General features: G+C 30.9%; 1 protein-coding gene across 1 annotated transcript in view; it reads left to right on the plus strand.

Moving 5' to 3' along the window:
- Window positions 1–17677, plus strand: part of LOC139485384 (glutamate receptor-like) — a 31416-nt gene that overhangs the window by 4027 nt on the left and 9712 nt on the right. The window contains exons 2-10 of the mRNA XM_071269832.1: window positions 10075–10263; window positions 10890–11132; window positions 11944–12164; window positions 13033–13086; window positions 14265–14411; window positions 15155–15328; window positions 16465–16575; window positions 16937–17059; window positions 17416–17661. Coding sequence (XP_071125933.1) covers window positions 10075–10263; window positions 10890–11132; window positions 11944–12164; window positions 13033–13086; window positions 14265–14411; window positions 15155–15328; window positions 16465–16575; window positions 16937–17059; window positions 17416–17661 — 1508 coding nt within the window. The remainder of the gene's footprint in view (window positions 1–10074; window positions 10264–10889; window positions 11133–11943; window positions 12165–13032; window positions 13087–14264; window positions 14412–15154; window positions 15329–16464; window positions 16576–16936; window positions 17060–17415; window positions 17662–17677) is intronic.

Genomic DNA, 17677 nt, shown 5'->3' on the forward strand with positions numbered 1-17677 from the left:
AATCGATCTGTAAGTTATTATTTTAAAACTAGATCTCTAAGCTATCATTGTAATACTGGATTTGTAAATCATCATTGTACAAATTGATCTGCAAGTAATTATTGTACATCTCAATCTGTCAGTCATTATTGTACAACCGATATGTAAGTCATCATTTTAAAACTCAATCTGTAAGTTATCATTGTAAAACTCGATTTGTTAATTATCACTGTACAACTAGATCTGTAAGTTATAATTGTACAACTCAGTCTGTAAATCACAATTGTATAACTTGATTTTTGAGTCATCACTGTGCAACTGGATCTGTAAGTTATCATTGTCCAAATCGATCTGTATGTTATTATTTTACAACTTAATCTTTAAATTATCATTGTATAACTCGATCTATAAATCATCATTGTACAACTTGATCTGCAAGTAATTATTGTACAACTCGTTTTGTAAATCATCATTGTACAACTTGATCTGCAAGTTATCATTATACAACTCGATTTGTAAGTCATCACTGTACAACTCTTTCTGTAAGTCATTATTGTACAACTTGATTTGTTAGTTATCACTATACAACTGGATCTGTTAGTTATCACTGTACAACTTGATCTGTAAGTTATCATTGTACAACTTGATCTGTAAGTTATCATTGTACAACTTGATTTAGTAGTCATCACTGTACAACTCGATCTTAAAGTTATCATTGTCGAACTCGATCTGTAAGTTATCATTTTACAACTAGATTTATAAGTTATCATTGTACAACTAGATCTGTAAGTTATCATTGTTCAACTCGATCTGTAAAACATCATTGTACAACTTGATCTGCAAGTTATTATTGTACAACTGGATTTGTAAATCATCATTGTACAATTTGATCTGAAAGTTATCATTGTACAACTCGATTTGTAAGTCATCACTGTACAACTATATCTGTAAGTCATCAGTCATCACTGTACAACTCGATCTGTAAGTTATCATTGTACAACTTTATTTGTAAGTCATCACTGTACAACTCGATCCGTAAGTTAGCATTGTCAAACTCGATCTGTAAGTTAGCATTTTACAACTAGATCTGTAAGTTATCATTGTTCAACTCGATCTGTAAAACATCATTGTACAACTTGATCTGAAAGTTATTATTGTACAACTGGATTTGTAAATCATCATTGTACAATTTGATCTGCAAGTTATCATTGTGCAACTCGATTTGTAAGTCATCACTGTACAACTATATCTGTAAGTCATCAGTCATCACTGTACAACTCGATCTGTAAGTTATCATTGTAAGACTTTATTTGTAAGTCATCACTGTACAGCTCAATCTGTAAGTCATCATTGTACAACTCGATTTGATAGTCATCACTAAACAGCTAGATCTATAAGTCGTCGTTTTACAGTTCTATCTATAAGTCGTCGTTTTACAGTTCTATCTGTAAGTCGTCAATGTACAACTCTATCTGTAAGCCTACCTGTTGTATTCATTGTTTATTTGTTCTCATTCATGAGATACTTGCCGCCGACGTTAAGCGAACAACAATAAACAAAGAAATAAAAAAAACATTCATTCAATTACATATATATTAAATCCGAGTTCGGACGGAGATCCGAAGAAAGGATTCAGATATTAGGCTAGAAATAGACTTAACTGTTACCTTTTGTCTAAATATGTCTATTCTAGATAAAAAAAAAATATAATAATAATCTTAAGGTTCGATTCCGTGAGTAATGTTTTTAAGAAGTAACCCAACAATGATGGATGCTAGGCTTTTAAGTTTCTGCTTAAACTATTGAATTGGTTCATACTTATATGACTTAGATATACCATCTTGATACTATAGTTAGGGTTTATCAACTGTTTTCTAAGTATTGTAACGTTCCGGGGTTTTCTTGTCAGGATATACACCCGTAGTTACTTTTGTGGGCCTCTGGTGAAGGAAGTAATAATAAAGATCATAATGGAAGTTCATTAATTGTATTATTTCTATTTAAACAATTATACATCACATACAGCGGTTCAAGAAACAAATTACATTAATAATTATATACAATAAGTAATACGGCAAGGTGCATTACTTGCACTAAGATTAATAAAACAATTGCTCGGTGCAAGAAAATCTACTTAATGTGACGCAATTTAGGTTATAATTCATGAGGGATTCGAATTTTTCAAAACAGCTGCCCATGTCATTAAAAATGACCGAGGTAAACTTTTCCTCGAGATGTCAAGATATATGAAACAGAATACACATTGTGACAATATTGGACAAGTTAATAGTATAACAAATTACCGAAATGTCTGGTTTAACCTGTTTTTGTATGGATTGAAAGGTGCTGTTTGGTTGCATGTTCGTGTGATAATTGAACTTTCACTTTGTACAGTTTTATTCAATCATTTGCTTTTTTTAAATTGTTTTTAAATCTTTTCAATCACAAGTTTAAAATCTATCTATATGCATGTGTGCTTATACATTTTGTACGCCATTTACATTGTCGGAAAAAGAACAACATGTCGTTTTATGTTCCTAGAGATACTTTAAAGGAAAACGATGATTACTCCAGTTATTTGATAAACTTGTCAATCTTTTGTCTGTAGTGCTTTAGAGCAGTATATGATTTCACATGCCCTTTGATACAAAGTTAAATAAACATTATCGATTTTCCTGTCTCACTAACCATTCTACAGATAAATTATGTTTCATTTTATAGTTGCATTTCTTTTAGAATAGATTAGTTTGATAATAAACTTTGACATTACATTGTTTCCCTATTAGGAAATCATTAATATCTGGTCGCTTCTACAGTTACCAATTTGAAGGCTATTTTTTCATGTCAGTTATGTAATTGAACAAGCAGATAGATAAATATGATTTTAAGTATTTAAAATCAACGTTTAATTGAGCTTTCAGTTCTTTGAATGAATATTCCAATACACACATAAATATTGGCAAAATGCATGGTAAAACTTAACAGATCAAATAGCGTATGTCTATATGGAAGTACCTTTTGCATTTACGTTGCAAAAAACGTATTTTATCAATCGGATATTGAGATCAAGTGAGATCTAGATAAGGGAATACAATAGAACGTATACATGTACGTAAAACCTTTTTGAAAGTGTACCTATAAAATTATATCAATCAATTAATTCTATGATACATCTTTACAATTAATCCGTTGTGACTATACTGGTTGACTCTTTGGTCTCTTGTCTGGGAGAACAGGGCTTATTTATTTGTTGAAATTAGGCTTTGGAATAATTTCAAGACACTGCGAGTACTCTTGGTAGCGATCTAATGCCCTTTCCAACCGACTTTACGTGTATTGTTATTTTGAACGATTACACCACTGTACCAGAGAGTTGCTTGATCACAAACACAAAAGTCATTATTAAATTCGTCATATGTTTGTGACTGTCCCAAGCAAGGAGTCTGTATAAGGCAGTGTTTGACGATGGTCGCTGTCCGTTAAAGTTATTTTCGTTTACTGTTGAAGTATAAACCAGGTCGTTAGTTTTTTCTCGTCTGAATTTTTTAATAGTTTACCATTTATCGCTGTCTCATTGGCATAATCATTGATACCGCTTCTGTTTATTTTTGTGGAGAAGTTAACCTTCCATAAATATGTTTTTAACAACAAATTAAACAAGAAACAACAAGAAAAGAAATACCACATTAAGATATGACTGCACAACTTTTTTATACTCGAACTATGTTAAACTTATAACATAACGAATAGTCATCCGGCTATTGTTGAACACAGACTGTTGGTCTGTAGAATGTTGTATACGTGGTGTTTTTAGTTTTATGTCTCATTGGCGTGTGCCCAACATCTTCCTGTATCTATACTTGATATATGACATATGTTCTTATCTATTGTTAAATGCCTTACATTTTATATTGATCTATTGATACCATTTGTAAAATATATGGTGGGTTCTGTATCATTATCCACATTTTTTATTCGCCTACATACTAACAGTGCTGATGTACAGCTCAAATAGAATACCTAAACTAGAACAAGTTTAGTTCGGGTGTCATAGTCTGATTAATCTACTCGCTTTTATTCCAAATAAATGAGATTATTTCTAATTTGCCTAACGTCCAGTGGCCAAATAATTCATGCAAATTCAGAACGTTTAAACATAACGTTAACAAGAATGAATTTTAAAAATCTTAACATCATTAGTTGAGCGTTTTAAAGAAATCGCCATTGATTGGTTATTTTTTGGGGATTTGACATTTAAATTGAATTGATCTTTAACTGTTTGCTGGAAATAAAATGTTCAACTAAGCTACATTGTTATACATGAAAACATTTGATCAGCTTTACTCAACAAAAATAATTATGACTTGTGTTTTACATATGATACTATTTTCCCAATTATTGACTTCAATGTTTGTTTTCATCCTTTCAGCAAGCTATGATTAACTGATGTGAGGTATCATTTTATTATGGTGTCTGGTATCAACCTTACTCCCCTGTTATTAAATAAATGATACATTTCCCAGAATCTTCTATTGACTATTCTGCCTGAGGAGATTTACGTCTTATCCTATGTTACACTATACTTTTCCAAGTTCTCTTATCGATTATCTTGTACTTGGAAATAGATTCTTCACATCAACGATTTGCGCTTTATATAATAATTGTGCAAGTCTTAATGGCAATTTGACCAGTAATTAACATTGATTCTGCTCTTAACTTATTAAATACATTGCAATATTTTATAAATGAATGATAGAATTTCAATAATCTAAATTGATAAAACATTAAAATTGATGTATGTATGTTTCTAGATTTGTGATTATTTTATGCTAAAATACACATTATTTAAGTTTTACGTTTATGCTGAAAAATGTTAAAAGGCTGAAAAATAAGATGAATTATTTGTCCCTTTCGTCATTTAATATATACATGTATCTTATTGGTATGCTTTGGAGGGAGGATAAGTGGGGAAGGGGATGATTTTGTTGTTATCCTTGATCATTTTCCCTGGAAGCATGCTGGTGCATATACCCGATGGTTTGTGTACATCGTTATACATTACTCTTGGGACATAACTTATATTTTGATGAAGACCAGTAAGATTGTTTCTGTGACTCGATAATCCTTACATCTTTGTGTAAATGAAAATTTCATTGTACTTAGAATACCGGATACAACAGCAACAATACTTCCATATGGTACCCAAAAACATATTTTTTTGACACAACTGGTAGACTTCAATCTTTAATTCATTAGTAAGTACAATGCTCCAACAAGAGAAAACGGTATCAACACTTTCAACTTGCAACATTAGAGTATTGTGTCTGTGTATAATTATTGTTATAATTAAACTTGTTATTATTATTATTACAATTTGTATTATTATCATTATTATTATTATTATTATTATTATTATTATTATTATTATTATTATTATTATTATTATTATTATTATTATTATTATTATTATTATTATTATTATTATTATTTTTATTATTATTATTATTATTATTATTATTATTATTATTATTATTATTATTATCGTTATTATTATTATCATCATTTGGGTGTAACTTTTGATGACGACGTCGATGAAGCTGGTTATGATGATGAAGATTATAATGATGACGGTCAGTATGGACACCAGGACAACTTACATTAACATCAGTCGTTAATGTGATCGATCACAGATCAAGCATATGTCAAAATTGTCTAGAATTTATAGATTTTTTTTTATTTCTTAATTTAACTCGTATATGAAGCAGCATGCATGTGTCTGGTAACGTACACATGGTGTTAACTAGACCGACAAATAGTTTATGATGTTGACCGACAAATAGATTATGATGCTAGACCGACAAATAGTTTATGATGCTAGACCGACAAATAGTTTATGATGCTAGACCGACATTTATGTTAAACTTAAACATGGTTAACCCCGCCGCATTTTTGCGCCTGTCCCAAGTAAAGAGCCTGGTATTTGTTAGTCGTGTATGTTTTTTTTTAAATTTTAGTTCATTTATATGTTTTGGAACTTAGTATGAAATCCATATTCACTGAACTAAACTGTACACGTTTTTATTAAGGGGCTAGCTGAGGCACCTGGGTGCGTCGAAAATCCATCGGTGGACTTCGGCTGTTGTCTGCTCTTCTTCTTTTTTGTTGACAATGTCTTAATAATTTGATTAAAGGAGACATCGGATGTGCCTAAGTTATGTTGGTAGTTAAAATTCACTTGAAATTTCAAGAATTTGTATGAAACCGTTGTCCATGGAAACAATAATAAATATTTTAAACGTAATATACCGGTAGTGAGTGATAAGGTTTCTTATTAAGTAAGTTTGTATTATTAAGATATTTTTAGTCTGGGAGAACATGATTTATTTATCAGTTGTAGTTGGCTCTGAAATTTGTTTAGTTACTTCGAGTAGTCTTGGATCAGTTAAATGTGCCTGTTGTCTATATTTTAGTTGTTGTTAATTTTTCTTAAAGAACTGATGAGACAAGCAATTTCTTACTCGTATTTTTGCTCTCAGTTTGTTCTTATATTCGACTGTTACCCTCAAAGTCCCAGGTTAGGGAAGGGTTGAGCGCTTACAAATATGTTGAACTACCACAATTTTATTTTTTTGCCAATGATTTCTTTAATAAATCGTTGATTTTCCCGACGGCTTTATATTATGTAATAGTATTCTAAAGCTGACTATTCAGTAAAGGTTTTGCTCATTGTAGATAGTCGTATGTGAGAAATAGTTTCTCCACTCTCAACAGTTAAATTTAAATTATTTAAAAAGCTCGGCAAGACTCGCGCTTTAAATATTAAGATTCAACTGTCTCGAGTGGAGAAATGTCGTAATACATGTTGTTATTTAATGCCAATCAACTTATTGTTTTTGTTCAAATTTTACAGACTAAATTAGGTCGTTAGTTTTCTCGTTTGCATTGTTTTACCTTTTCATTTCGGGGCCTTTTATCGCTGACTATGCAGTATGGGCTGTGCTCAGTGTTGAAGGTCGTATGGTGACCTATAGTTGTTAATTTCTGTGTTATTTTGGTCTCTTGTGGAGAGTTGTCTCATTTGCAATCATACCACATCTTCTTTTTTTATATTATTTGAATCAAGTTGCATTTGCAAGAATTTGTTTTATATTTGAGATTGTTTGTATTAATTTGAAATAACAATAAATCCCTCCAATTATTTTGTATTTCTTTTTTTAAGTATTAAACATTTCTAATCGTTATTTTTTTCTCATCCTTTCGTACATTAAATCTCTAAATTGGAAACCTGTGATTCAACCCTTAATCTCTGACTAATTATTTGTATAGTATTGTTGTTGTTTCTTCTCATTTCCAATAAATCTTTGTTTGTACAAATGTAACATATAACATTATAATCCTAAAATCATTATTCACTATTAGCAAAAACGACTATTCAAAATAAAATGTAATGATATTCTGCCTTTATTTACAATTCTTTAAGATTTTTTATTGAATTCTCTAAACTTGTACTTCATTTAGGCATTATTTGTAAGACATTCAGATTAAAAATCTTTATTGTGAACGGAAAGTTTCTAAAGAAGAAAGTTTTGTTAAAGACTCAGTATAAAATCAATATATCGTAGTTAATAATCCATATGAATACACTTATGATTAAGTTTTTTCTTCAAAATAATAGTGCAAAAGGAAGCAATTTGTATAGAGAGGTTTTCAAATCTTTGATTACTATAAAGGGTCACCATAATCTGTCTCCGTGTGCTAGATTTTTTCGATGCGTGGAAGATTCATTGGTGGCCTTTGACGGGTTCTGCCCTTTTGTCGAGTTGTCTCGTTGGTACATTCCCCGTTTCCATTCTCTGTTCTATGACAATGTTGTCCTGTTGAATAAAATCAGAAGGTTGATGGAATTGAAATGTTTCAGCTAAAGTGTCTTTATATAATTGATATATTTGAACATTATTTAGCAATGGTATACTAGCAAAGCTGTGTTCACATAATCAAATTGTTAGTCAGTGATAAATATTACAGTTGCTGTATACGTGTTTTGACACACTTTTGTAAAGAGAACATGTTTTAGAAAAAATAAGCATCGAAGAATGTCCATAACCAAATGGTATGAGCCCCCTTTTTTGCTACAAGAGATTTAATACGATTAAAAAATATATCATGGTTACGGTCAGATAATGTCTCTTATAAAATCTCATTTTTTGCCAAAATGTTTAAAAATTGCCGCTTTTAAACGTTAAAACGTAAACATGATGAAATGATAAATACAAATTCTGTTCATAATTTAAAGTGAAAATGCTCCATCTGCATTTTACAAAAATTGAATGGAATTTGGCTTAATTAAACTCTTTTGCATATGTTCAGTTCATATGTATTAGAATTTTTATGTACAAATTTTGTAATAAATGTTGTAAACTATATTGTTTATTACAAAAAATTTATTACTTTAAAAGATCCATTTTTCAAACTTATTCGATATAGGAAATAAATGTCTCCATATTTTATTTTCGGTGTAGCATAATCTTAATGGAATCTATCCGTTTATATTGTTTCAGTACTTCATTTTCGAAATCAAATACCTAATGGATTTATTTAATTCAAATTTATCAGATTTTGTTAGGCTATTGATCATTTGAAATTACTTTGAAATGTTCTAATTGAATTTTGTCTTTTTTTTTATAGAAATCTGAAACTGATTTTTTAAAAAGATAGAAATATATTACGTAAAATGTTATTTTGCACTCGAACTATATCCCCTATTGATTGATTCTTGTCATTTGTAAACAGTCAGCTAATGAAAATAAAATGTTCTTTGGAATTTATTATTATCTATCGGCGCTAGCGTTACCAGTTTCGACCAAATCGACTGGCATGTTGCGTTCACATTACGCAATGTTACACAATTCCTTCAAAACAAATCAACCTTTTTATTATAAAAGAATTTGAAAAATCTACAATCACGCTATATGGAATACACGTAAATTCACCAAATTGGAAAAAATCGTTGGTGTGTACAATTTAGTTACATTTAAAAAGGTCGCCACGACTCTGTTAGTGTTAATGCCACGATTCCATTTACTCTAATAACTTTAACATGTTTCTTTCTGTTTCGACGTTTTCATTCAAAAGAACTTGCTTTTTAATTTCCTTTAACGTCTCCATCTTTATAGAATGCTGCAGTAAACCTTCCTGTTTGCTGAGACATTCCGATAAAATAGACCAATCCCGCATGCAGCATACCAATATACAAAACGACAGTTAAACCAATTTTCGATCTGCTTTGAATCTTTTGTTTTTATTTTTAAAAACATGTATCATACATTAAGGTAGCAAATAAACGATTAGGAACACGGATCTCTTTATATAAACATATTCTTGCTAAATTCGTAAAGTTCAACAGTATTGCTTGTTATTCGATACAACTTAAATTGCAGAAAAATTCTTTAATTCGTTATTACATGTAATATATCTTTTTATTCGAAACTCTTGTCTATACGAATAGTTAAAAGAAGTCTTTAAATGTACAATATATAGTTTTTTCTTTTTTCTATTCGTGTGTAAGCATTCTCGGATGTTCTTTACTTTCTTACTATTGTACATGTTGAAACTGGGTGTGGGATACAAATGTATGTTAATAACGTGTTTATAAATCGATTGACTGTATGGACTATGGTTATGCTATCTCACACATATATGCTTTGTTATTGCTTAAGTGGCCTAATTACTTGGTGTATCTGTATTTTATTTGGTCGTTGCGGAGTTTGAAGTTAATGATCCATCAAAAGTAGTCTGAAAGCTTTCAATAAAACAAAATATCTTTACCAGTAATTTCCATGTATAAAAACGACAATTCTATCAAATATTAACTGACTTTCATGTGTATAAAGGCTAAGTTATCTTTATTACAAATATAATACTATTTATATTTATTAAAAAATACTCCTTTATACAACGGGAACAATTACAGGCAGGGTACTTACACATGCGTCTAACAGCCCATACAATGAATAATGTACAATAAAAAAAAATACACATAAGACAATTCATGATCGTACACAATAGTATTAATGTATGCCCTTTTTTATACATTAGACATAGGACTTATACAAGATTCCAGTCTGCACTACCTTGACCGTCTAGGAATGGACGATGCCTTCAAGTACGCAATTAAAACCTTCAACTATGACCAAAGCTTGAGACAGGATATCAATAGTGTGATCTTAAAGAGTAAAGGACACAATGTCACCGACATAGACGACAGCTACCAGCTAACAAGGCAAAGTAATGATAGACGTTCTTATTTTTATTAAAAATATAAGTTATGTATATAAAGATGCATTCAATATATAAATGTATACCAGCTGGAATTGTATACTCTTGCCTGTTAGTTCATGTATATCATGAACTGCATCTTTTTGATGACTTCTTTCTCTTTCTGTGTGCTTATATAAAATACACAGTCATTTTTTTACTTTTTGCTTTTCGTCCTTGCGCTTCACAGATCAACTATCACAAAGAATAGTTGAAAAAACATGTTTCTAAGATATATAGAAAGGTAAATTGCTAAATAAATATAACAATGTTATGTACATGTAAAAATTATTTGGCACTAATAAAAAAAAAAATTGTATACTCTTATACTTCATGTATGATTTAGTGCAAACAAAATTAAATTGGTGTAAGAAGAAAAATGCTCATTTTCTTTAATTGAACACAAATAAATGAGACTTTTGATAAAAATCCCTAATGTGTCATTTATTTTTCTATTTCCTTTAATCAACTTTGTTTTTGTCTGTGCAAACCCTACAACCAATGTATTACTATTACTATCTTCAGTTTAAAGAAATATAAGTTGGAGATAATTTCGATATTTAAGTTTATCTCATACTCAGTCTTATATCTTTCAGTATGTCATTTACTACCAAAGAATATCATACTGTTTATTGCGGATTCATCGCAGCAATCTATGGAAGTCTACGAGTCGATGTCGAGTAACCTGGAAATTCCGATAGTCTTACCAAGAGGACCCGGGTACAATCACACCTCGGAATATGTTTTTGATATGACGCCTTCATTTATTGGGGCTATTATCGATTATATACAGTATTTTGGTTGGAAAGTTGTGTATTATGTCTACGACTCTGAAGAAAGTGAGTAATAAAAACTGTTGAACAAACTAAGCAGTTAAGTTTTAAACTATATGCAGATGACTTTACAGTTTTTTATGCCGAATTTACTAAGATCAGGCAAAGATATACCGATTAAATTCTAGTGTTTAAAATTACAAAAAAACACAGACAGTAGAAGTAGAGTAAGGAAAGGAAATAAAACAAAACATATAAAATGTAAATGTTAAAAGTCTTCGTACAGTCTCTCGCCAATACTTAAATTTCCACACAATTCGTGTAATGCTTAGACCTTTCCTTTTGGGAAGGATTTGATTGTATAGTTTCTAACGTAATCAATTTACAAATTATGACTTGGTTGGAGAGTTGTCTCATTGGCACTCATTCAAAATTTTCTTATATCGATATATATCTATATAATACATCCTTTAGTTAGTTTTCAGTTTTCAGTTTTAATTTTCTTTTTAATTTGAGCATTCTTAATGAATGTTAATCTAACAATAGTGGTTCGGGACAATCAAATAATATTTTACTAAGTGCTATTTTCATTTCACTTTACGAGTTATGTTATATTTGTATTCGTTTTCTGTCCCTCTGAAAGAGGAAAGGCCAACTCCTCTTGTAATTATTGAATAAGTGCTTGATATTTGCCAAATCTTGTCTGTCAACATTGCAGTTTTGGGCCACTATTAGGCATTACATTATATAATTTGGTCACATGTCCGAATGTACGCCAACGTTCCTTTGAAGTGTGAATCTAAATTATTCAGTTTTTAATAAACTCATTACGTTTGCTAATAAACAGCAAGATATAAATGCATTTTTTTACTTGTAGGTCTACATAGAATTCAAGAAATCTACCGAGCACAGAAAAGTTTAGGAACAAGATCATTTTCCCTCAGACCTAAACGGATTGTCAACATCAGTGATTCCTATGCAGTTTTACGTTCGGTTGACAAACATAGATACTGTGACAGCGATATGCAGTTTTCCTGTAATATGAGAATAATTCTAGACCTGTCTACTAAGGAAGCTTTCAATCTTACATTAGAACAGGTGACTCAACTCATTTAAAATCGAGCTTTTCATTATTTAACTATCACTGGGTCGATACCTGTTAGTCCCCGATGGTATCACTAAGACCAGTAGCCAGAACTTCTATTATGGAAAGAAAATACCGATAAATGCTGTTGTAAAATTTTGAAAATCTAGGAATGTATGTTTCTCATGCATATGATAGATCTGATTCCTGTAATTTAAGGTTTGCTCTAGGGCTGTTACTTTACCAGTTTAACAACGGTTTTTTTTGTACAATTCCAAAATATAAGTAAACAGTATCAACAGGATGTGTTATCATGAGTACTCATAACTAAACATATATAGCATACTTATTTTTATGCCCCATTTATGGGTATTTTGTTTTTCTGGTCTGTGCGTTCGTTCGTTTGTTCGTTCGTTCGTCCGTCCGTTCGTTCGTCCGTCTATCTGTCCCGCTTCATGTTAAAGTTTTTGGTTATGGTAGTTTTTGATGAAGTTGAAGTCCAATCAACTTGAAACTTAGTACACATGCTCCCTATGATATAAGTTTTCTAATTTCAATGCCAAAATAGAGATTTCCACCCATTTTCACGGTCCATTGAACATAGAAAATGATAGTGGGGATGGGGCATCCGTGTAGTATGGACACATTCTTGTTTAAATAGAGAATCAATGTTAGTACCGACAAAACGATACTTAAATATTTTACTACCTTGCTAAATTGATATCTTCAAAAATAAGTTTATTCAAAAGATAAACGAGTTAACATCGATTGTATGTAAGTTTACGGTTTCTATTCGCAATATCACTCTACAAATTAGACGGTCTAGTTATATTTCAGTCAGAGATCATAATTTCAATCATTTCTATTTTACTTTTTATCTAGATAATCAATGTTGGTATGAACAGAGATGAATATCACTACATTCTGGGAGGACTAGTAAGTTTAATTGTTTTGTTGTTTTGTTGTTTTGTACTAATATACTTTGTTTTAGTTATCCCAATCTTTCAAAAGAAGTCCTTTATCTGTTGCTCTGTATCGTAATAGTGTGTCTGGGGAGCCTGTCTTATACTCCTGTGGACCTAACCGTGTGTGCTGGGATATCAAATGTCGGCTCAGTGTGTAGGATTAATACAAAGTAGGGTTAATTTTCTTATAAGGATAACATGCCCTCGTCCTCATCTGCTTGTAATATTTGTCACTTGACGTTTAGTATATACCAAAACATTATCATCATCTTAATAAGAAATAGCTTTTCTGTCAATAACAAATCTGTTGCTTTATACAAGTAATTATTCTGACAAGTTCAACATGACGGTTCCTCTTGCTTTTAGTATTTGACCTCCTCATCTTTTTCAAACTAACCACAAAATTTTGCCACATTTTTTTAAATTTCTTCCCATATATAACAAAATACATTCCTGGAAAATATTGTGAAGGTGAAAAGCATGCAAATACACGTGTAGTTAAAAATGAAGAGAACAATGTTATTTTCCAAATTAAAAAAAAAGTAATATCATAAAAAATAATCAAGAATATTTTAATTAATTTTATGGACATTCTATTGCTAAAATTATTCAGCAAATGTCTTCAAGGTCTATTGAATAATTTGGAATTTTTTGCTTTATAAACTAAGCAGCGAATAGCCGATGTCAAATGTTACCACTATATTGAAACTCCCCAGCGAATTCCTTAATGAAAAAGCATCAATATTTACATGTTTTTTTTTACTTTCAATTAAACTGAATTGGACGTTCTGAAACACAATTGTTTTTAAAATAAATTGCAATGTTTATACTATCACTGTTCAAATGTGGAAAAAAAACCAATTATATTTGTCACCGTGCTGTCATTTACAATGAATAAAACCCATACAGTACAGTCAGCTATAAAAGGCCCCGCCATGATGAAAAAAATGCAACAATTCTAACGAGTAAAGTAACTGCCTTATTAATACAATACAATTAAAACAAGTATGGTAGACATGAACCAACGACACACTGCATTACAGGCTCCAGACCTTGGAATAGGAAAGTGACGGGATTAAACATATTTCTGTTTTTACTTTTTCTTAGATAAGTATATAATAATATGTGTTTTATTTTAAATATTCCCAGGGAATACAAGAACTTGACCTTAGTGCTTTTGCATATGGTGGCGTCAACATCACTGGCTTTTCGATGCTAAACGCTCACTCAGCAACTTTTAAAGAAATAGATTCAGACATGAATAGAAAAGTTTACCAAAACCTTAATCCACTGACGGTAAGTGTATAGTCAGTGAATATTAAATAAAGAAAGGAATGAGAAGAAAACATAGACAATCACATACTAAATAAATATAGGAAGGTGTGATTTGAGTGCCTATGAGACAACTCTCCATCCAAGTCACAATTTATAATTATAGTAAACCATTATAAGTCTTACTAGAAAAATAGAAGCGTTAATAAATGCCAGTTGCAACCAAATTAAAGATGACAAAAATGGCATGAAATGACAGTTTGTGTCAGCTTTGTTACTTAGCTGACATTGAGGATGAATATCATTACACAATGTGTTGTAAACTTTTAAACCAGAAAAGACAAAAAAATACATGTATTGCTTACTTTGACATTTAAGATCACAAGTACAAATTTGATATATTTAAAACGATGGTTTATTTGTGAACTTATACAAAGTAGTTGCTGGAATAGAATCATGCATTTGAATGTGTCTATTCATTAGCTGAAATGGACTTTTTAGATGTATGAAACATTTGATTTAGTTTTTTTTTTATCTATTTATTTGCTTGCGATAGATTTGATGGATTTACAAAATTATTCTTATCAATTCAAAAACATAAGGCGAACGGTTAAGGTAGTCCAGAAAAGCTTTTTACGTGCAATTAATTTGGTGCATATCTTTTTTCAGAAATTTGTGTACTCTTTCTCTCTATCTTGACTTACCATTTGTTTAGTCTGAACATTTTGATAATCCTTATGTATTTAGAATAATGATTTTTGATTCAGATTGATAAAGCCATGATGATAGATGCTGTGAGATTTATTGGCAAAGGAATAGATAAGTACTTGGCTGATTCTTTGTCACATTCATTTAAAGGAGCGACGTGTAATAAAGGTTACAAAAAAGATTTAAAAGATACACCTACTCGTGGAAGTCTTATTGCCGAATCAATGAAACAGGTATGTACAAGTAATAATCATTTGTTTTATAGTGCATACACGTTTGAATTGATGCAATACAACTAAACACGAGGGTATATTTAAATCAGATGTTAGTGCTTGGGTACTGACATTATGACAATGACATATAAAATTAAGAATGGAAATGGGGAATGGGTCAAAGAGACCACAACCCGACCAAATAAAAAACAACAGCAGAGGGTCACCAACAGGTCTTCAATAACAAACTGTTTTTAAATTCTTCAATGATAGATTAAAAAAAATACTATGAAACTAAGATTCTAACTCCGTCAGTAAAAGTTGACCTTACATGAGTTTCAATGAAGGTCCCGTTTGGGCATATAGGACATATAGCTTTTCGCGTAACGAGTTCTTATAGATAAGAAGATGTGTTATGAGGAATAACGAGACAATCTGCGTCTAAGTCATAAGGTATATAAAAAATCAAAGTCTAAGTACGGCCTTCAACACGGAGCTTTGGCTAATACCGAACAAGAAGCTATAAAGGGCCCCAAAATGACTAGTACAAACAATTAAAACAGAAAAACTAACCTTCTGATGTACTATTTAAAATAGGATAAACGAGAAACACCTATGAACCACACCAACAAACGGCAACTATAGAACAACACGCTCCTGACCTAGGACAAATGCATACATATGCAACGGTTTAAACGTTTTAACAGGCGCGAACCTTCATCCTAGCCTGTGACAGTAAAATTACAACACAGAAAGATCCATGGTTTTTAAATGTTTGCGATTGAGCACTCCTGTTGAAGAAATCCAGAGAAAAAAAACGCTTCATACGCACGAATTTTATAAAGTGCATGTTATATTCATTAATTAGAGTTTATCAAAATTCTGGAACAAAGTATTTAGTACTTTTTACGAAATATTGTATATATCATAATTAACCTTTAAGATAATTGTTACTTGTCTGTTTATTTTCGATAGGTTAATCATACTTAATTTTTGTATTAAAGTTAGGAGATAAATTACATATCCATTCGTTTGATGTGTTTGAGCTTTTGATTTTGCCACTTGATAAGGGACTTTCCTTTTTGAATTTTCCTGAGAGAGCAGTATTTTTGTAATTTTACTTTTTTACTCAATCAGCTGTTAATACTATTTTCTAGGTTGAACTACCGGCAGGCCTAACGGGGAAAGTTGCGTTTGATTCAAATGGGCTGCGGAAAGATTACACTTTAGAAGTTCATCAAATGGGATACAAGTCTAAATTGACGAAGGTGCAGACATTTCTCTTCATTTGTGTATAAATGAGAAGGAAAGTAGCGTAGTAATTTCGAAATGAATAATTATCTCAAGTTTCCTAGTCTTACAAAAATCCATCAAATGGTGGTAGAAGGTAAAGAAAAAAGATAAGACACAAAATTACAACAACAAAAAACTCATGAAACATTTAGTATTAAAATAAAAAAAACCATTAATCAGTCTTCAATTTACTGTACTTTAAAAAAGTTTATTTCATATACATTGTACGAGTTAAGAAACAACTACTGCATACATAATTGCATGTTAAATAATTAAATTGATAAACGGAAGGCAGTGAGAAAGACATATTTATCAATTTACACATTTTTATTAAAGATTGGTGATTGGTCACCTAATAGACCTTTGGGGAAAAGATTTGAGACAAATATTCCTTCCCGAATGCCAATGGACAGATCTTTGAATAATGCAAATAGGACATGGAGAATTGCAACCAAGATAGTACGTACAATTAATTATATAATGCCTAATGTATTACATGTAAGTAGATTACAGCTTGGTTGCTGCAGTTATATAAGGGTCAGGTTGGGGTCTAGAGAAAAGACAATACTTGGTTAACATATATTGAATAAGAGAAAATTGGTTTAAGAAAAAGATTTGTAAAATATGGAACGCTTTTGACGCCATAGTGACATGTATACTTGAGATCCCAAATTATATTTCACGATCAAATTAAAACAATATTGACAACATTGATTAATTTTGTTTTATTTTTTTCATTTTGAATTTTCCTATCAAACTCCAGTCTTCTTATCAGAATATAAATACTGAATATAAAAAAAAATATCCTCTTTCAGTCAAAACCATTTGTCCAAGATGTGACCTCGCCGCATACTGACAAACGTACAGATGGCGTCATAGAGATTGATGGTAAATTATACGAGGGATATTGCATAGAACTAATACAACAAGTAAAGGAACGATACCTAATAGAACACAAAACGGACTTTAACTTTAAGTTTCATTTTGTGAAAGACAACGAATTTGGGAAATGCCAGAAAGATTTTACATGGAATGGTATGGTCGGTGAATTGATTCGAAATGTAAGTAAGCGTAGGA

The sequence above is a fragment of the Mytilus edulis genome, chromosome 8 (genome assembly GCF_963676685.1).
Source record: "Mytilus edulis chromosome 8, xbMytEdul2.2, whole genome shotgun sequence".
Lineage (NCBI taxonomy): Eukaryota > Metazoa > Mollusca > Bivalvia > Mytilida > Mytilidae > Mytilus > Mytilus edulis.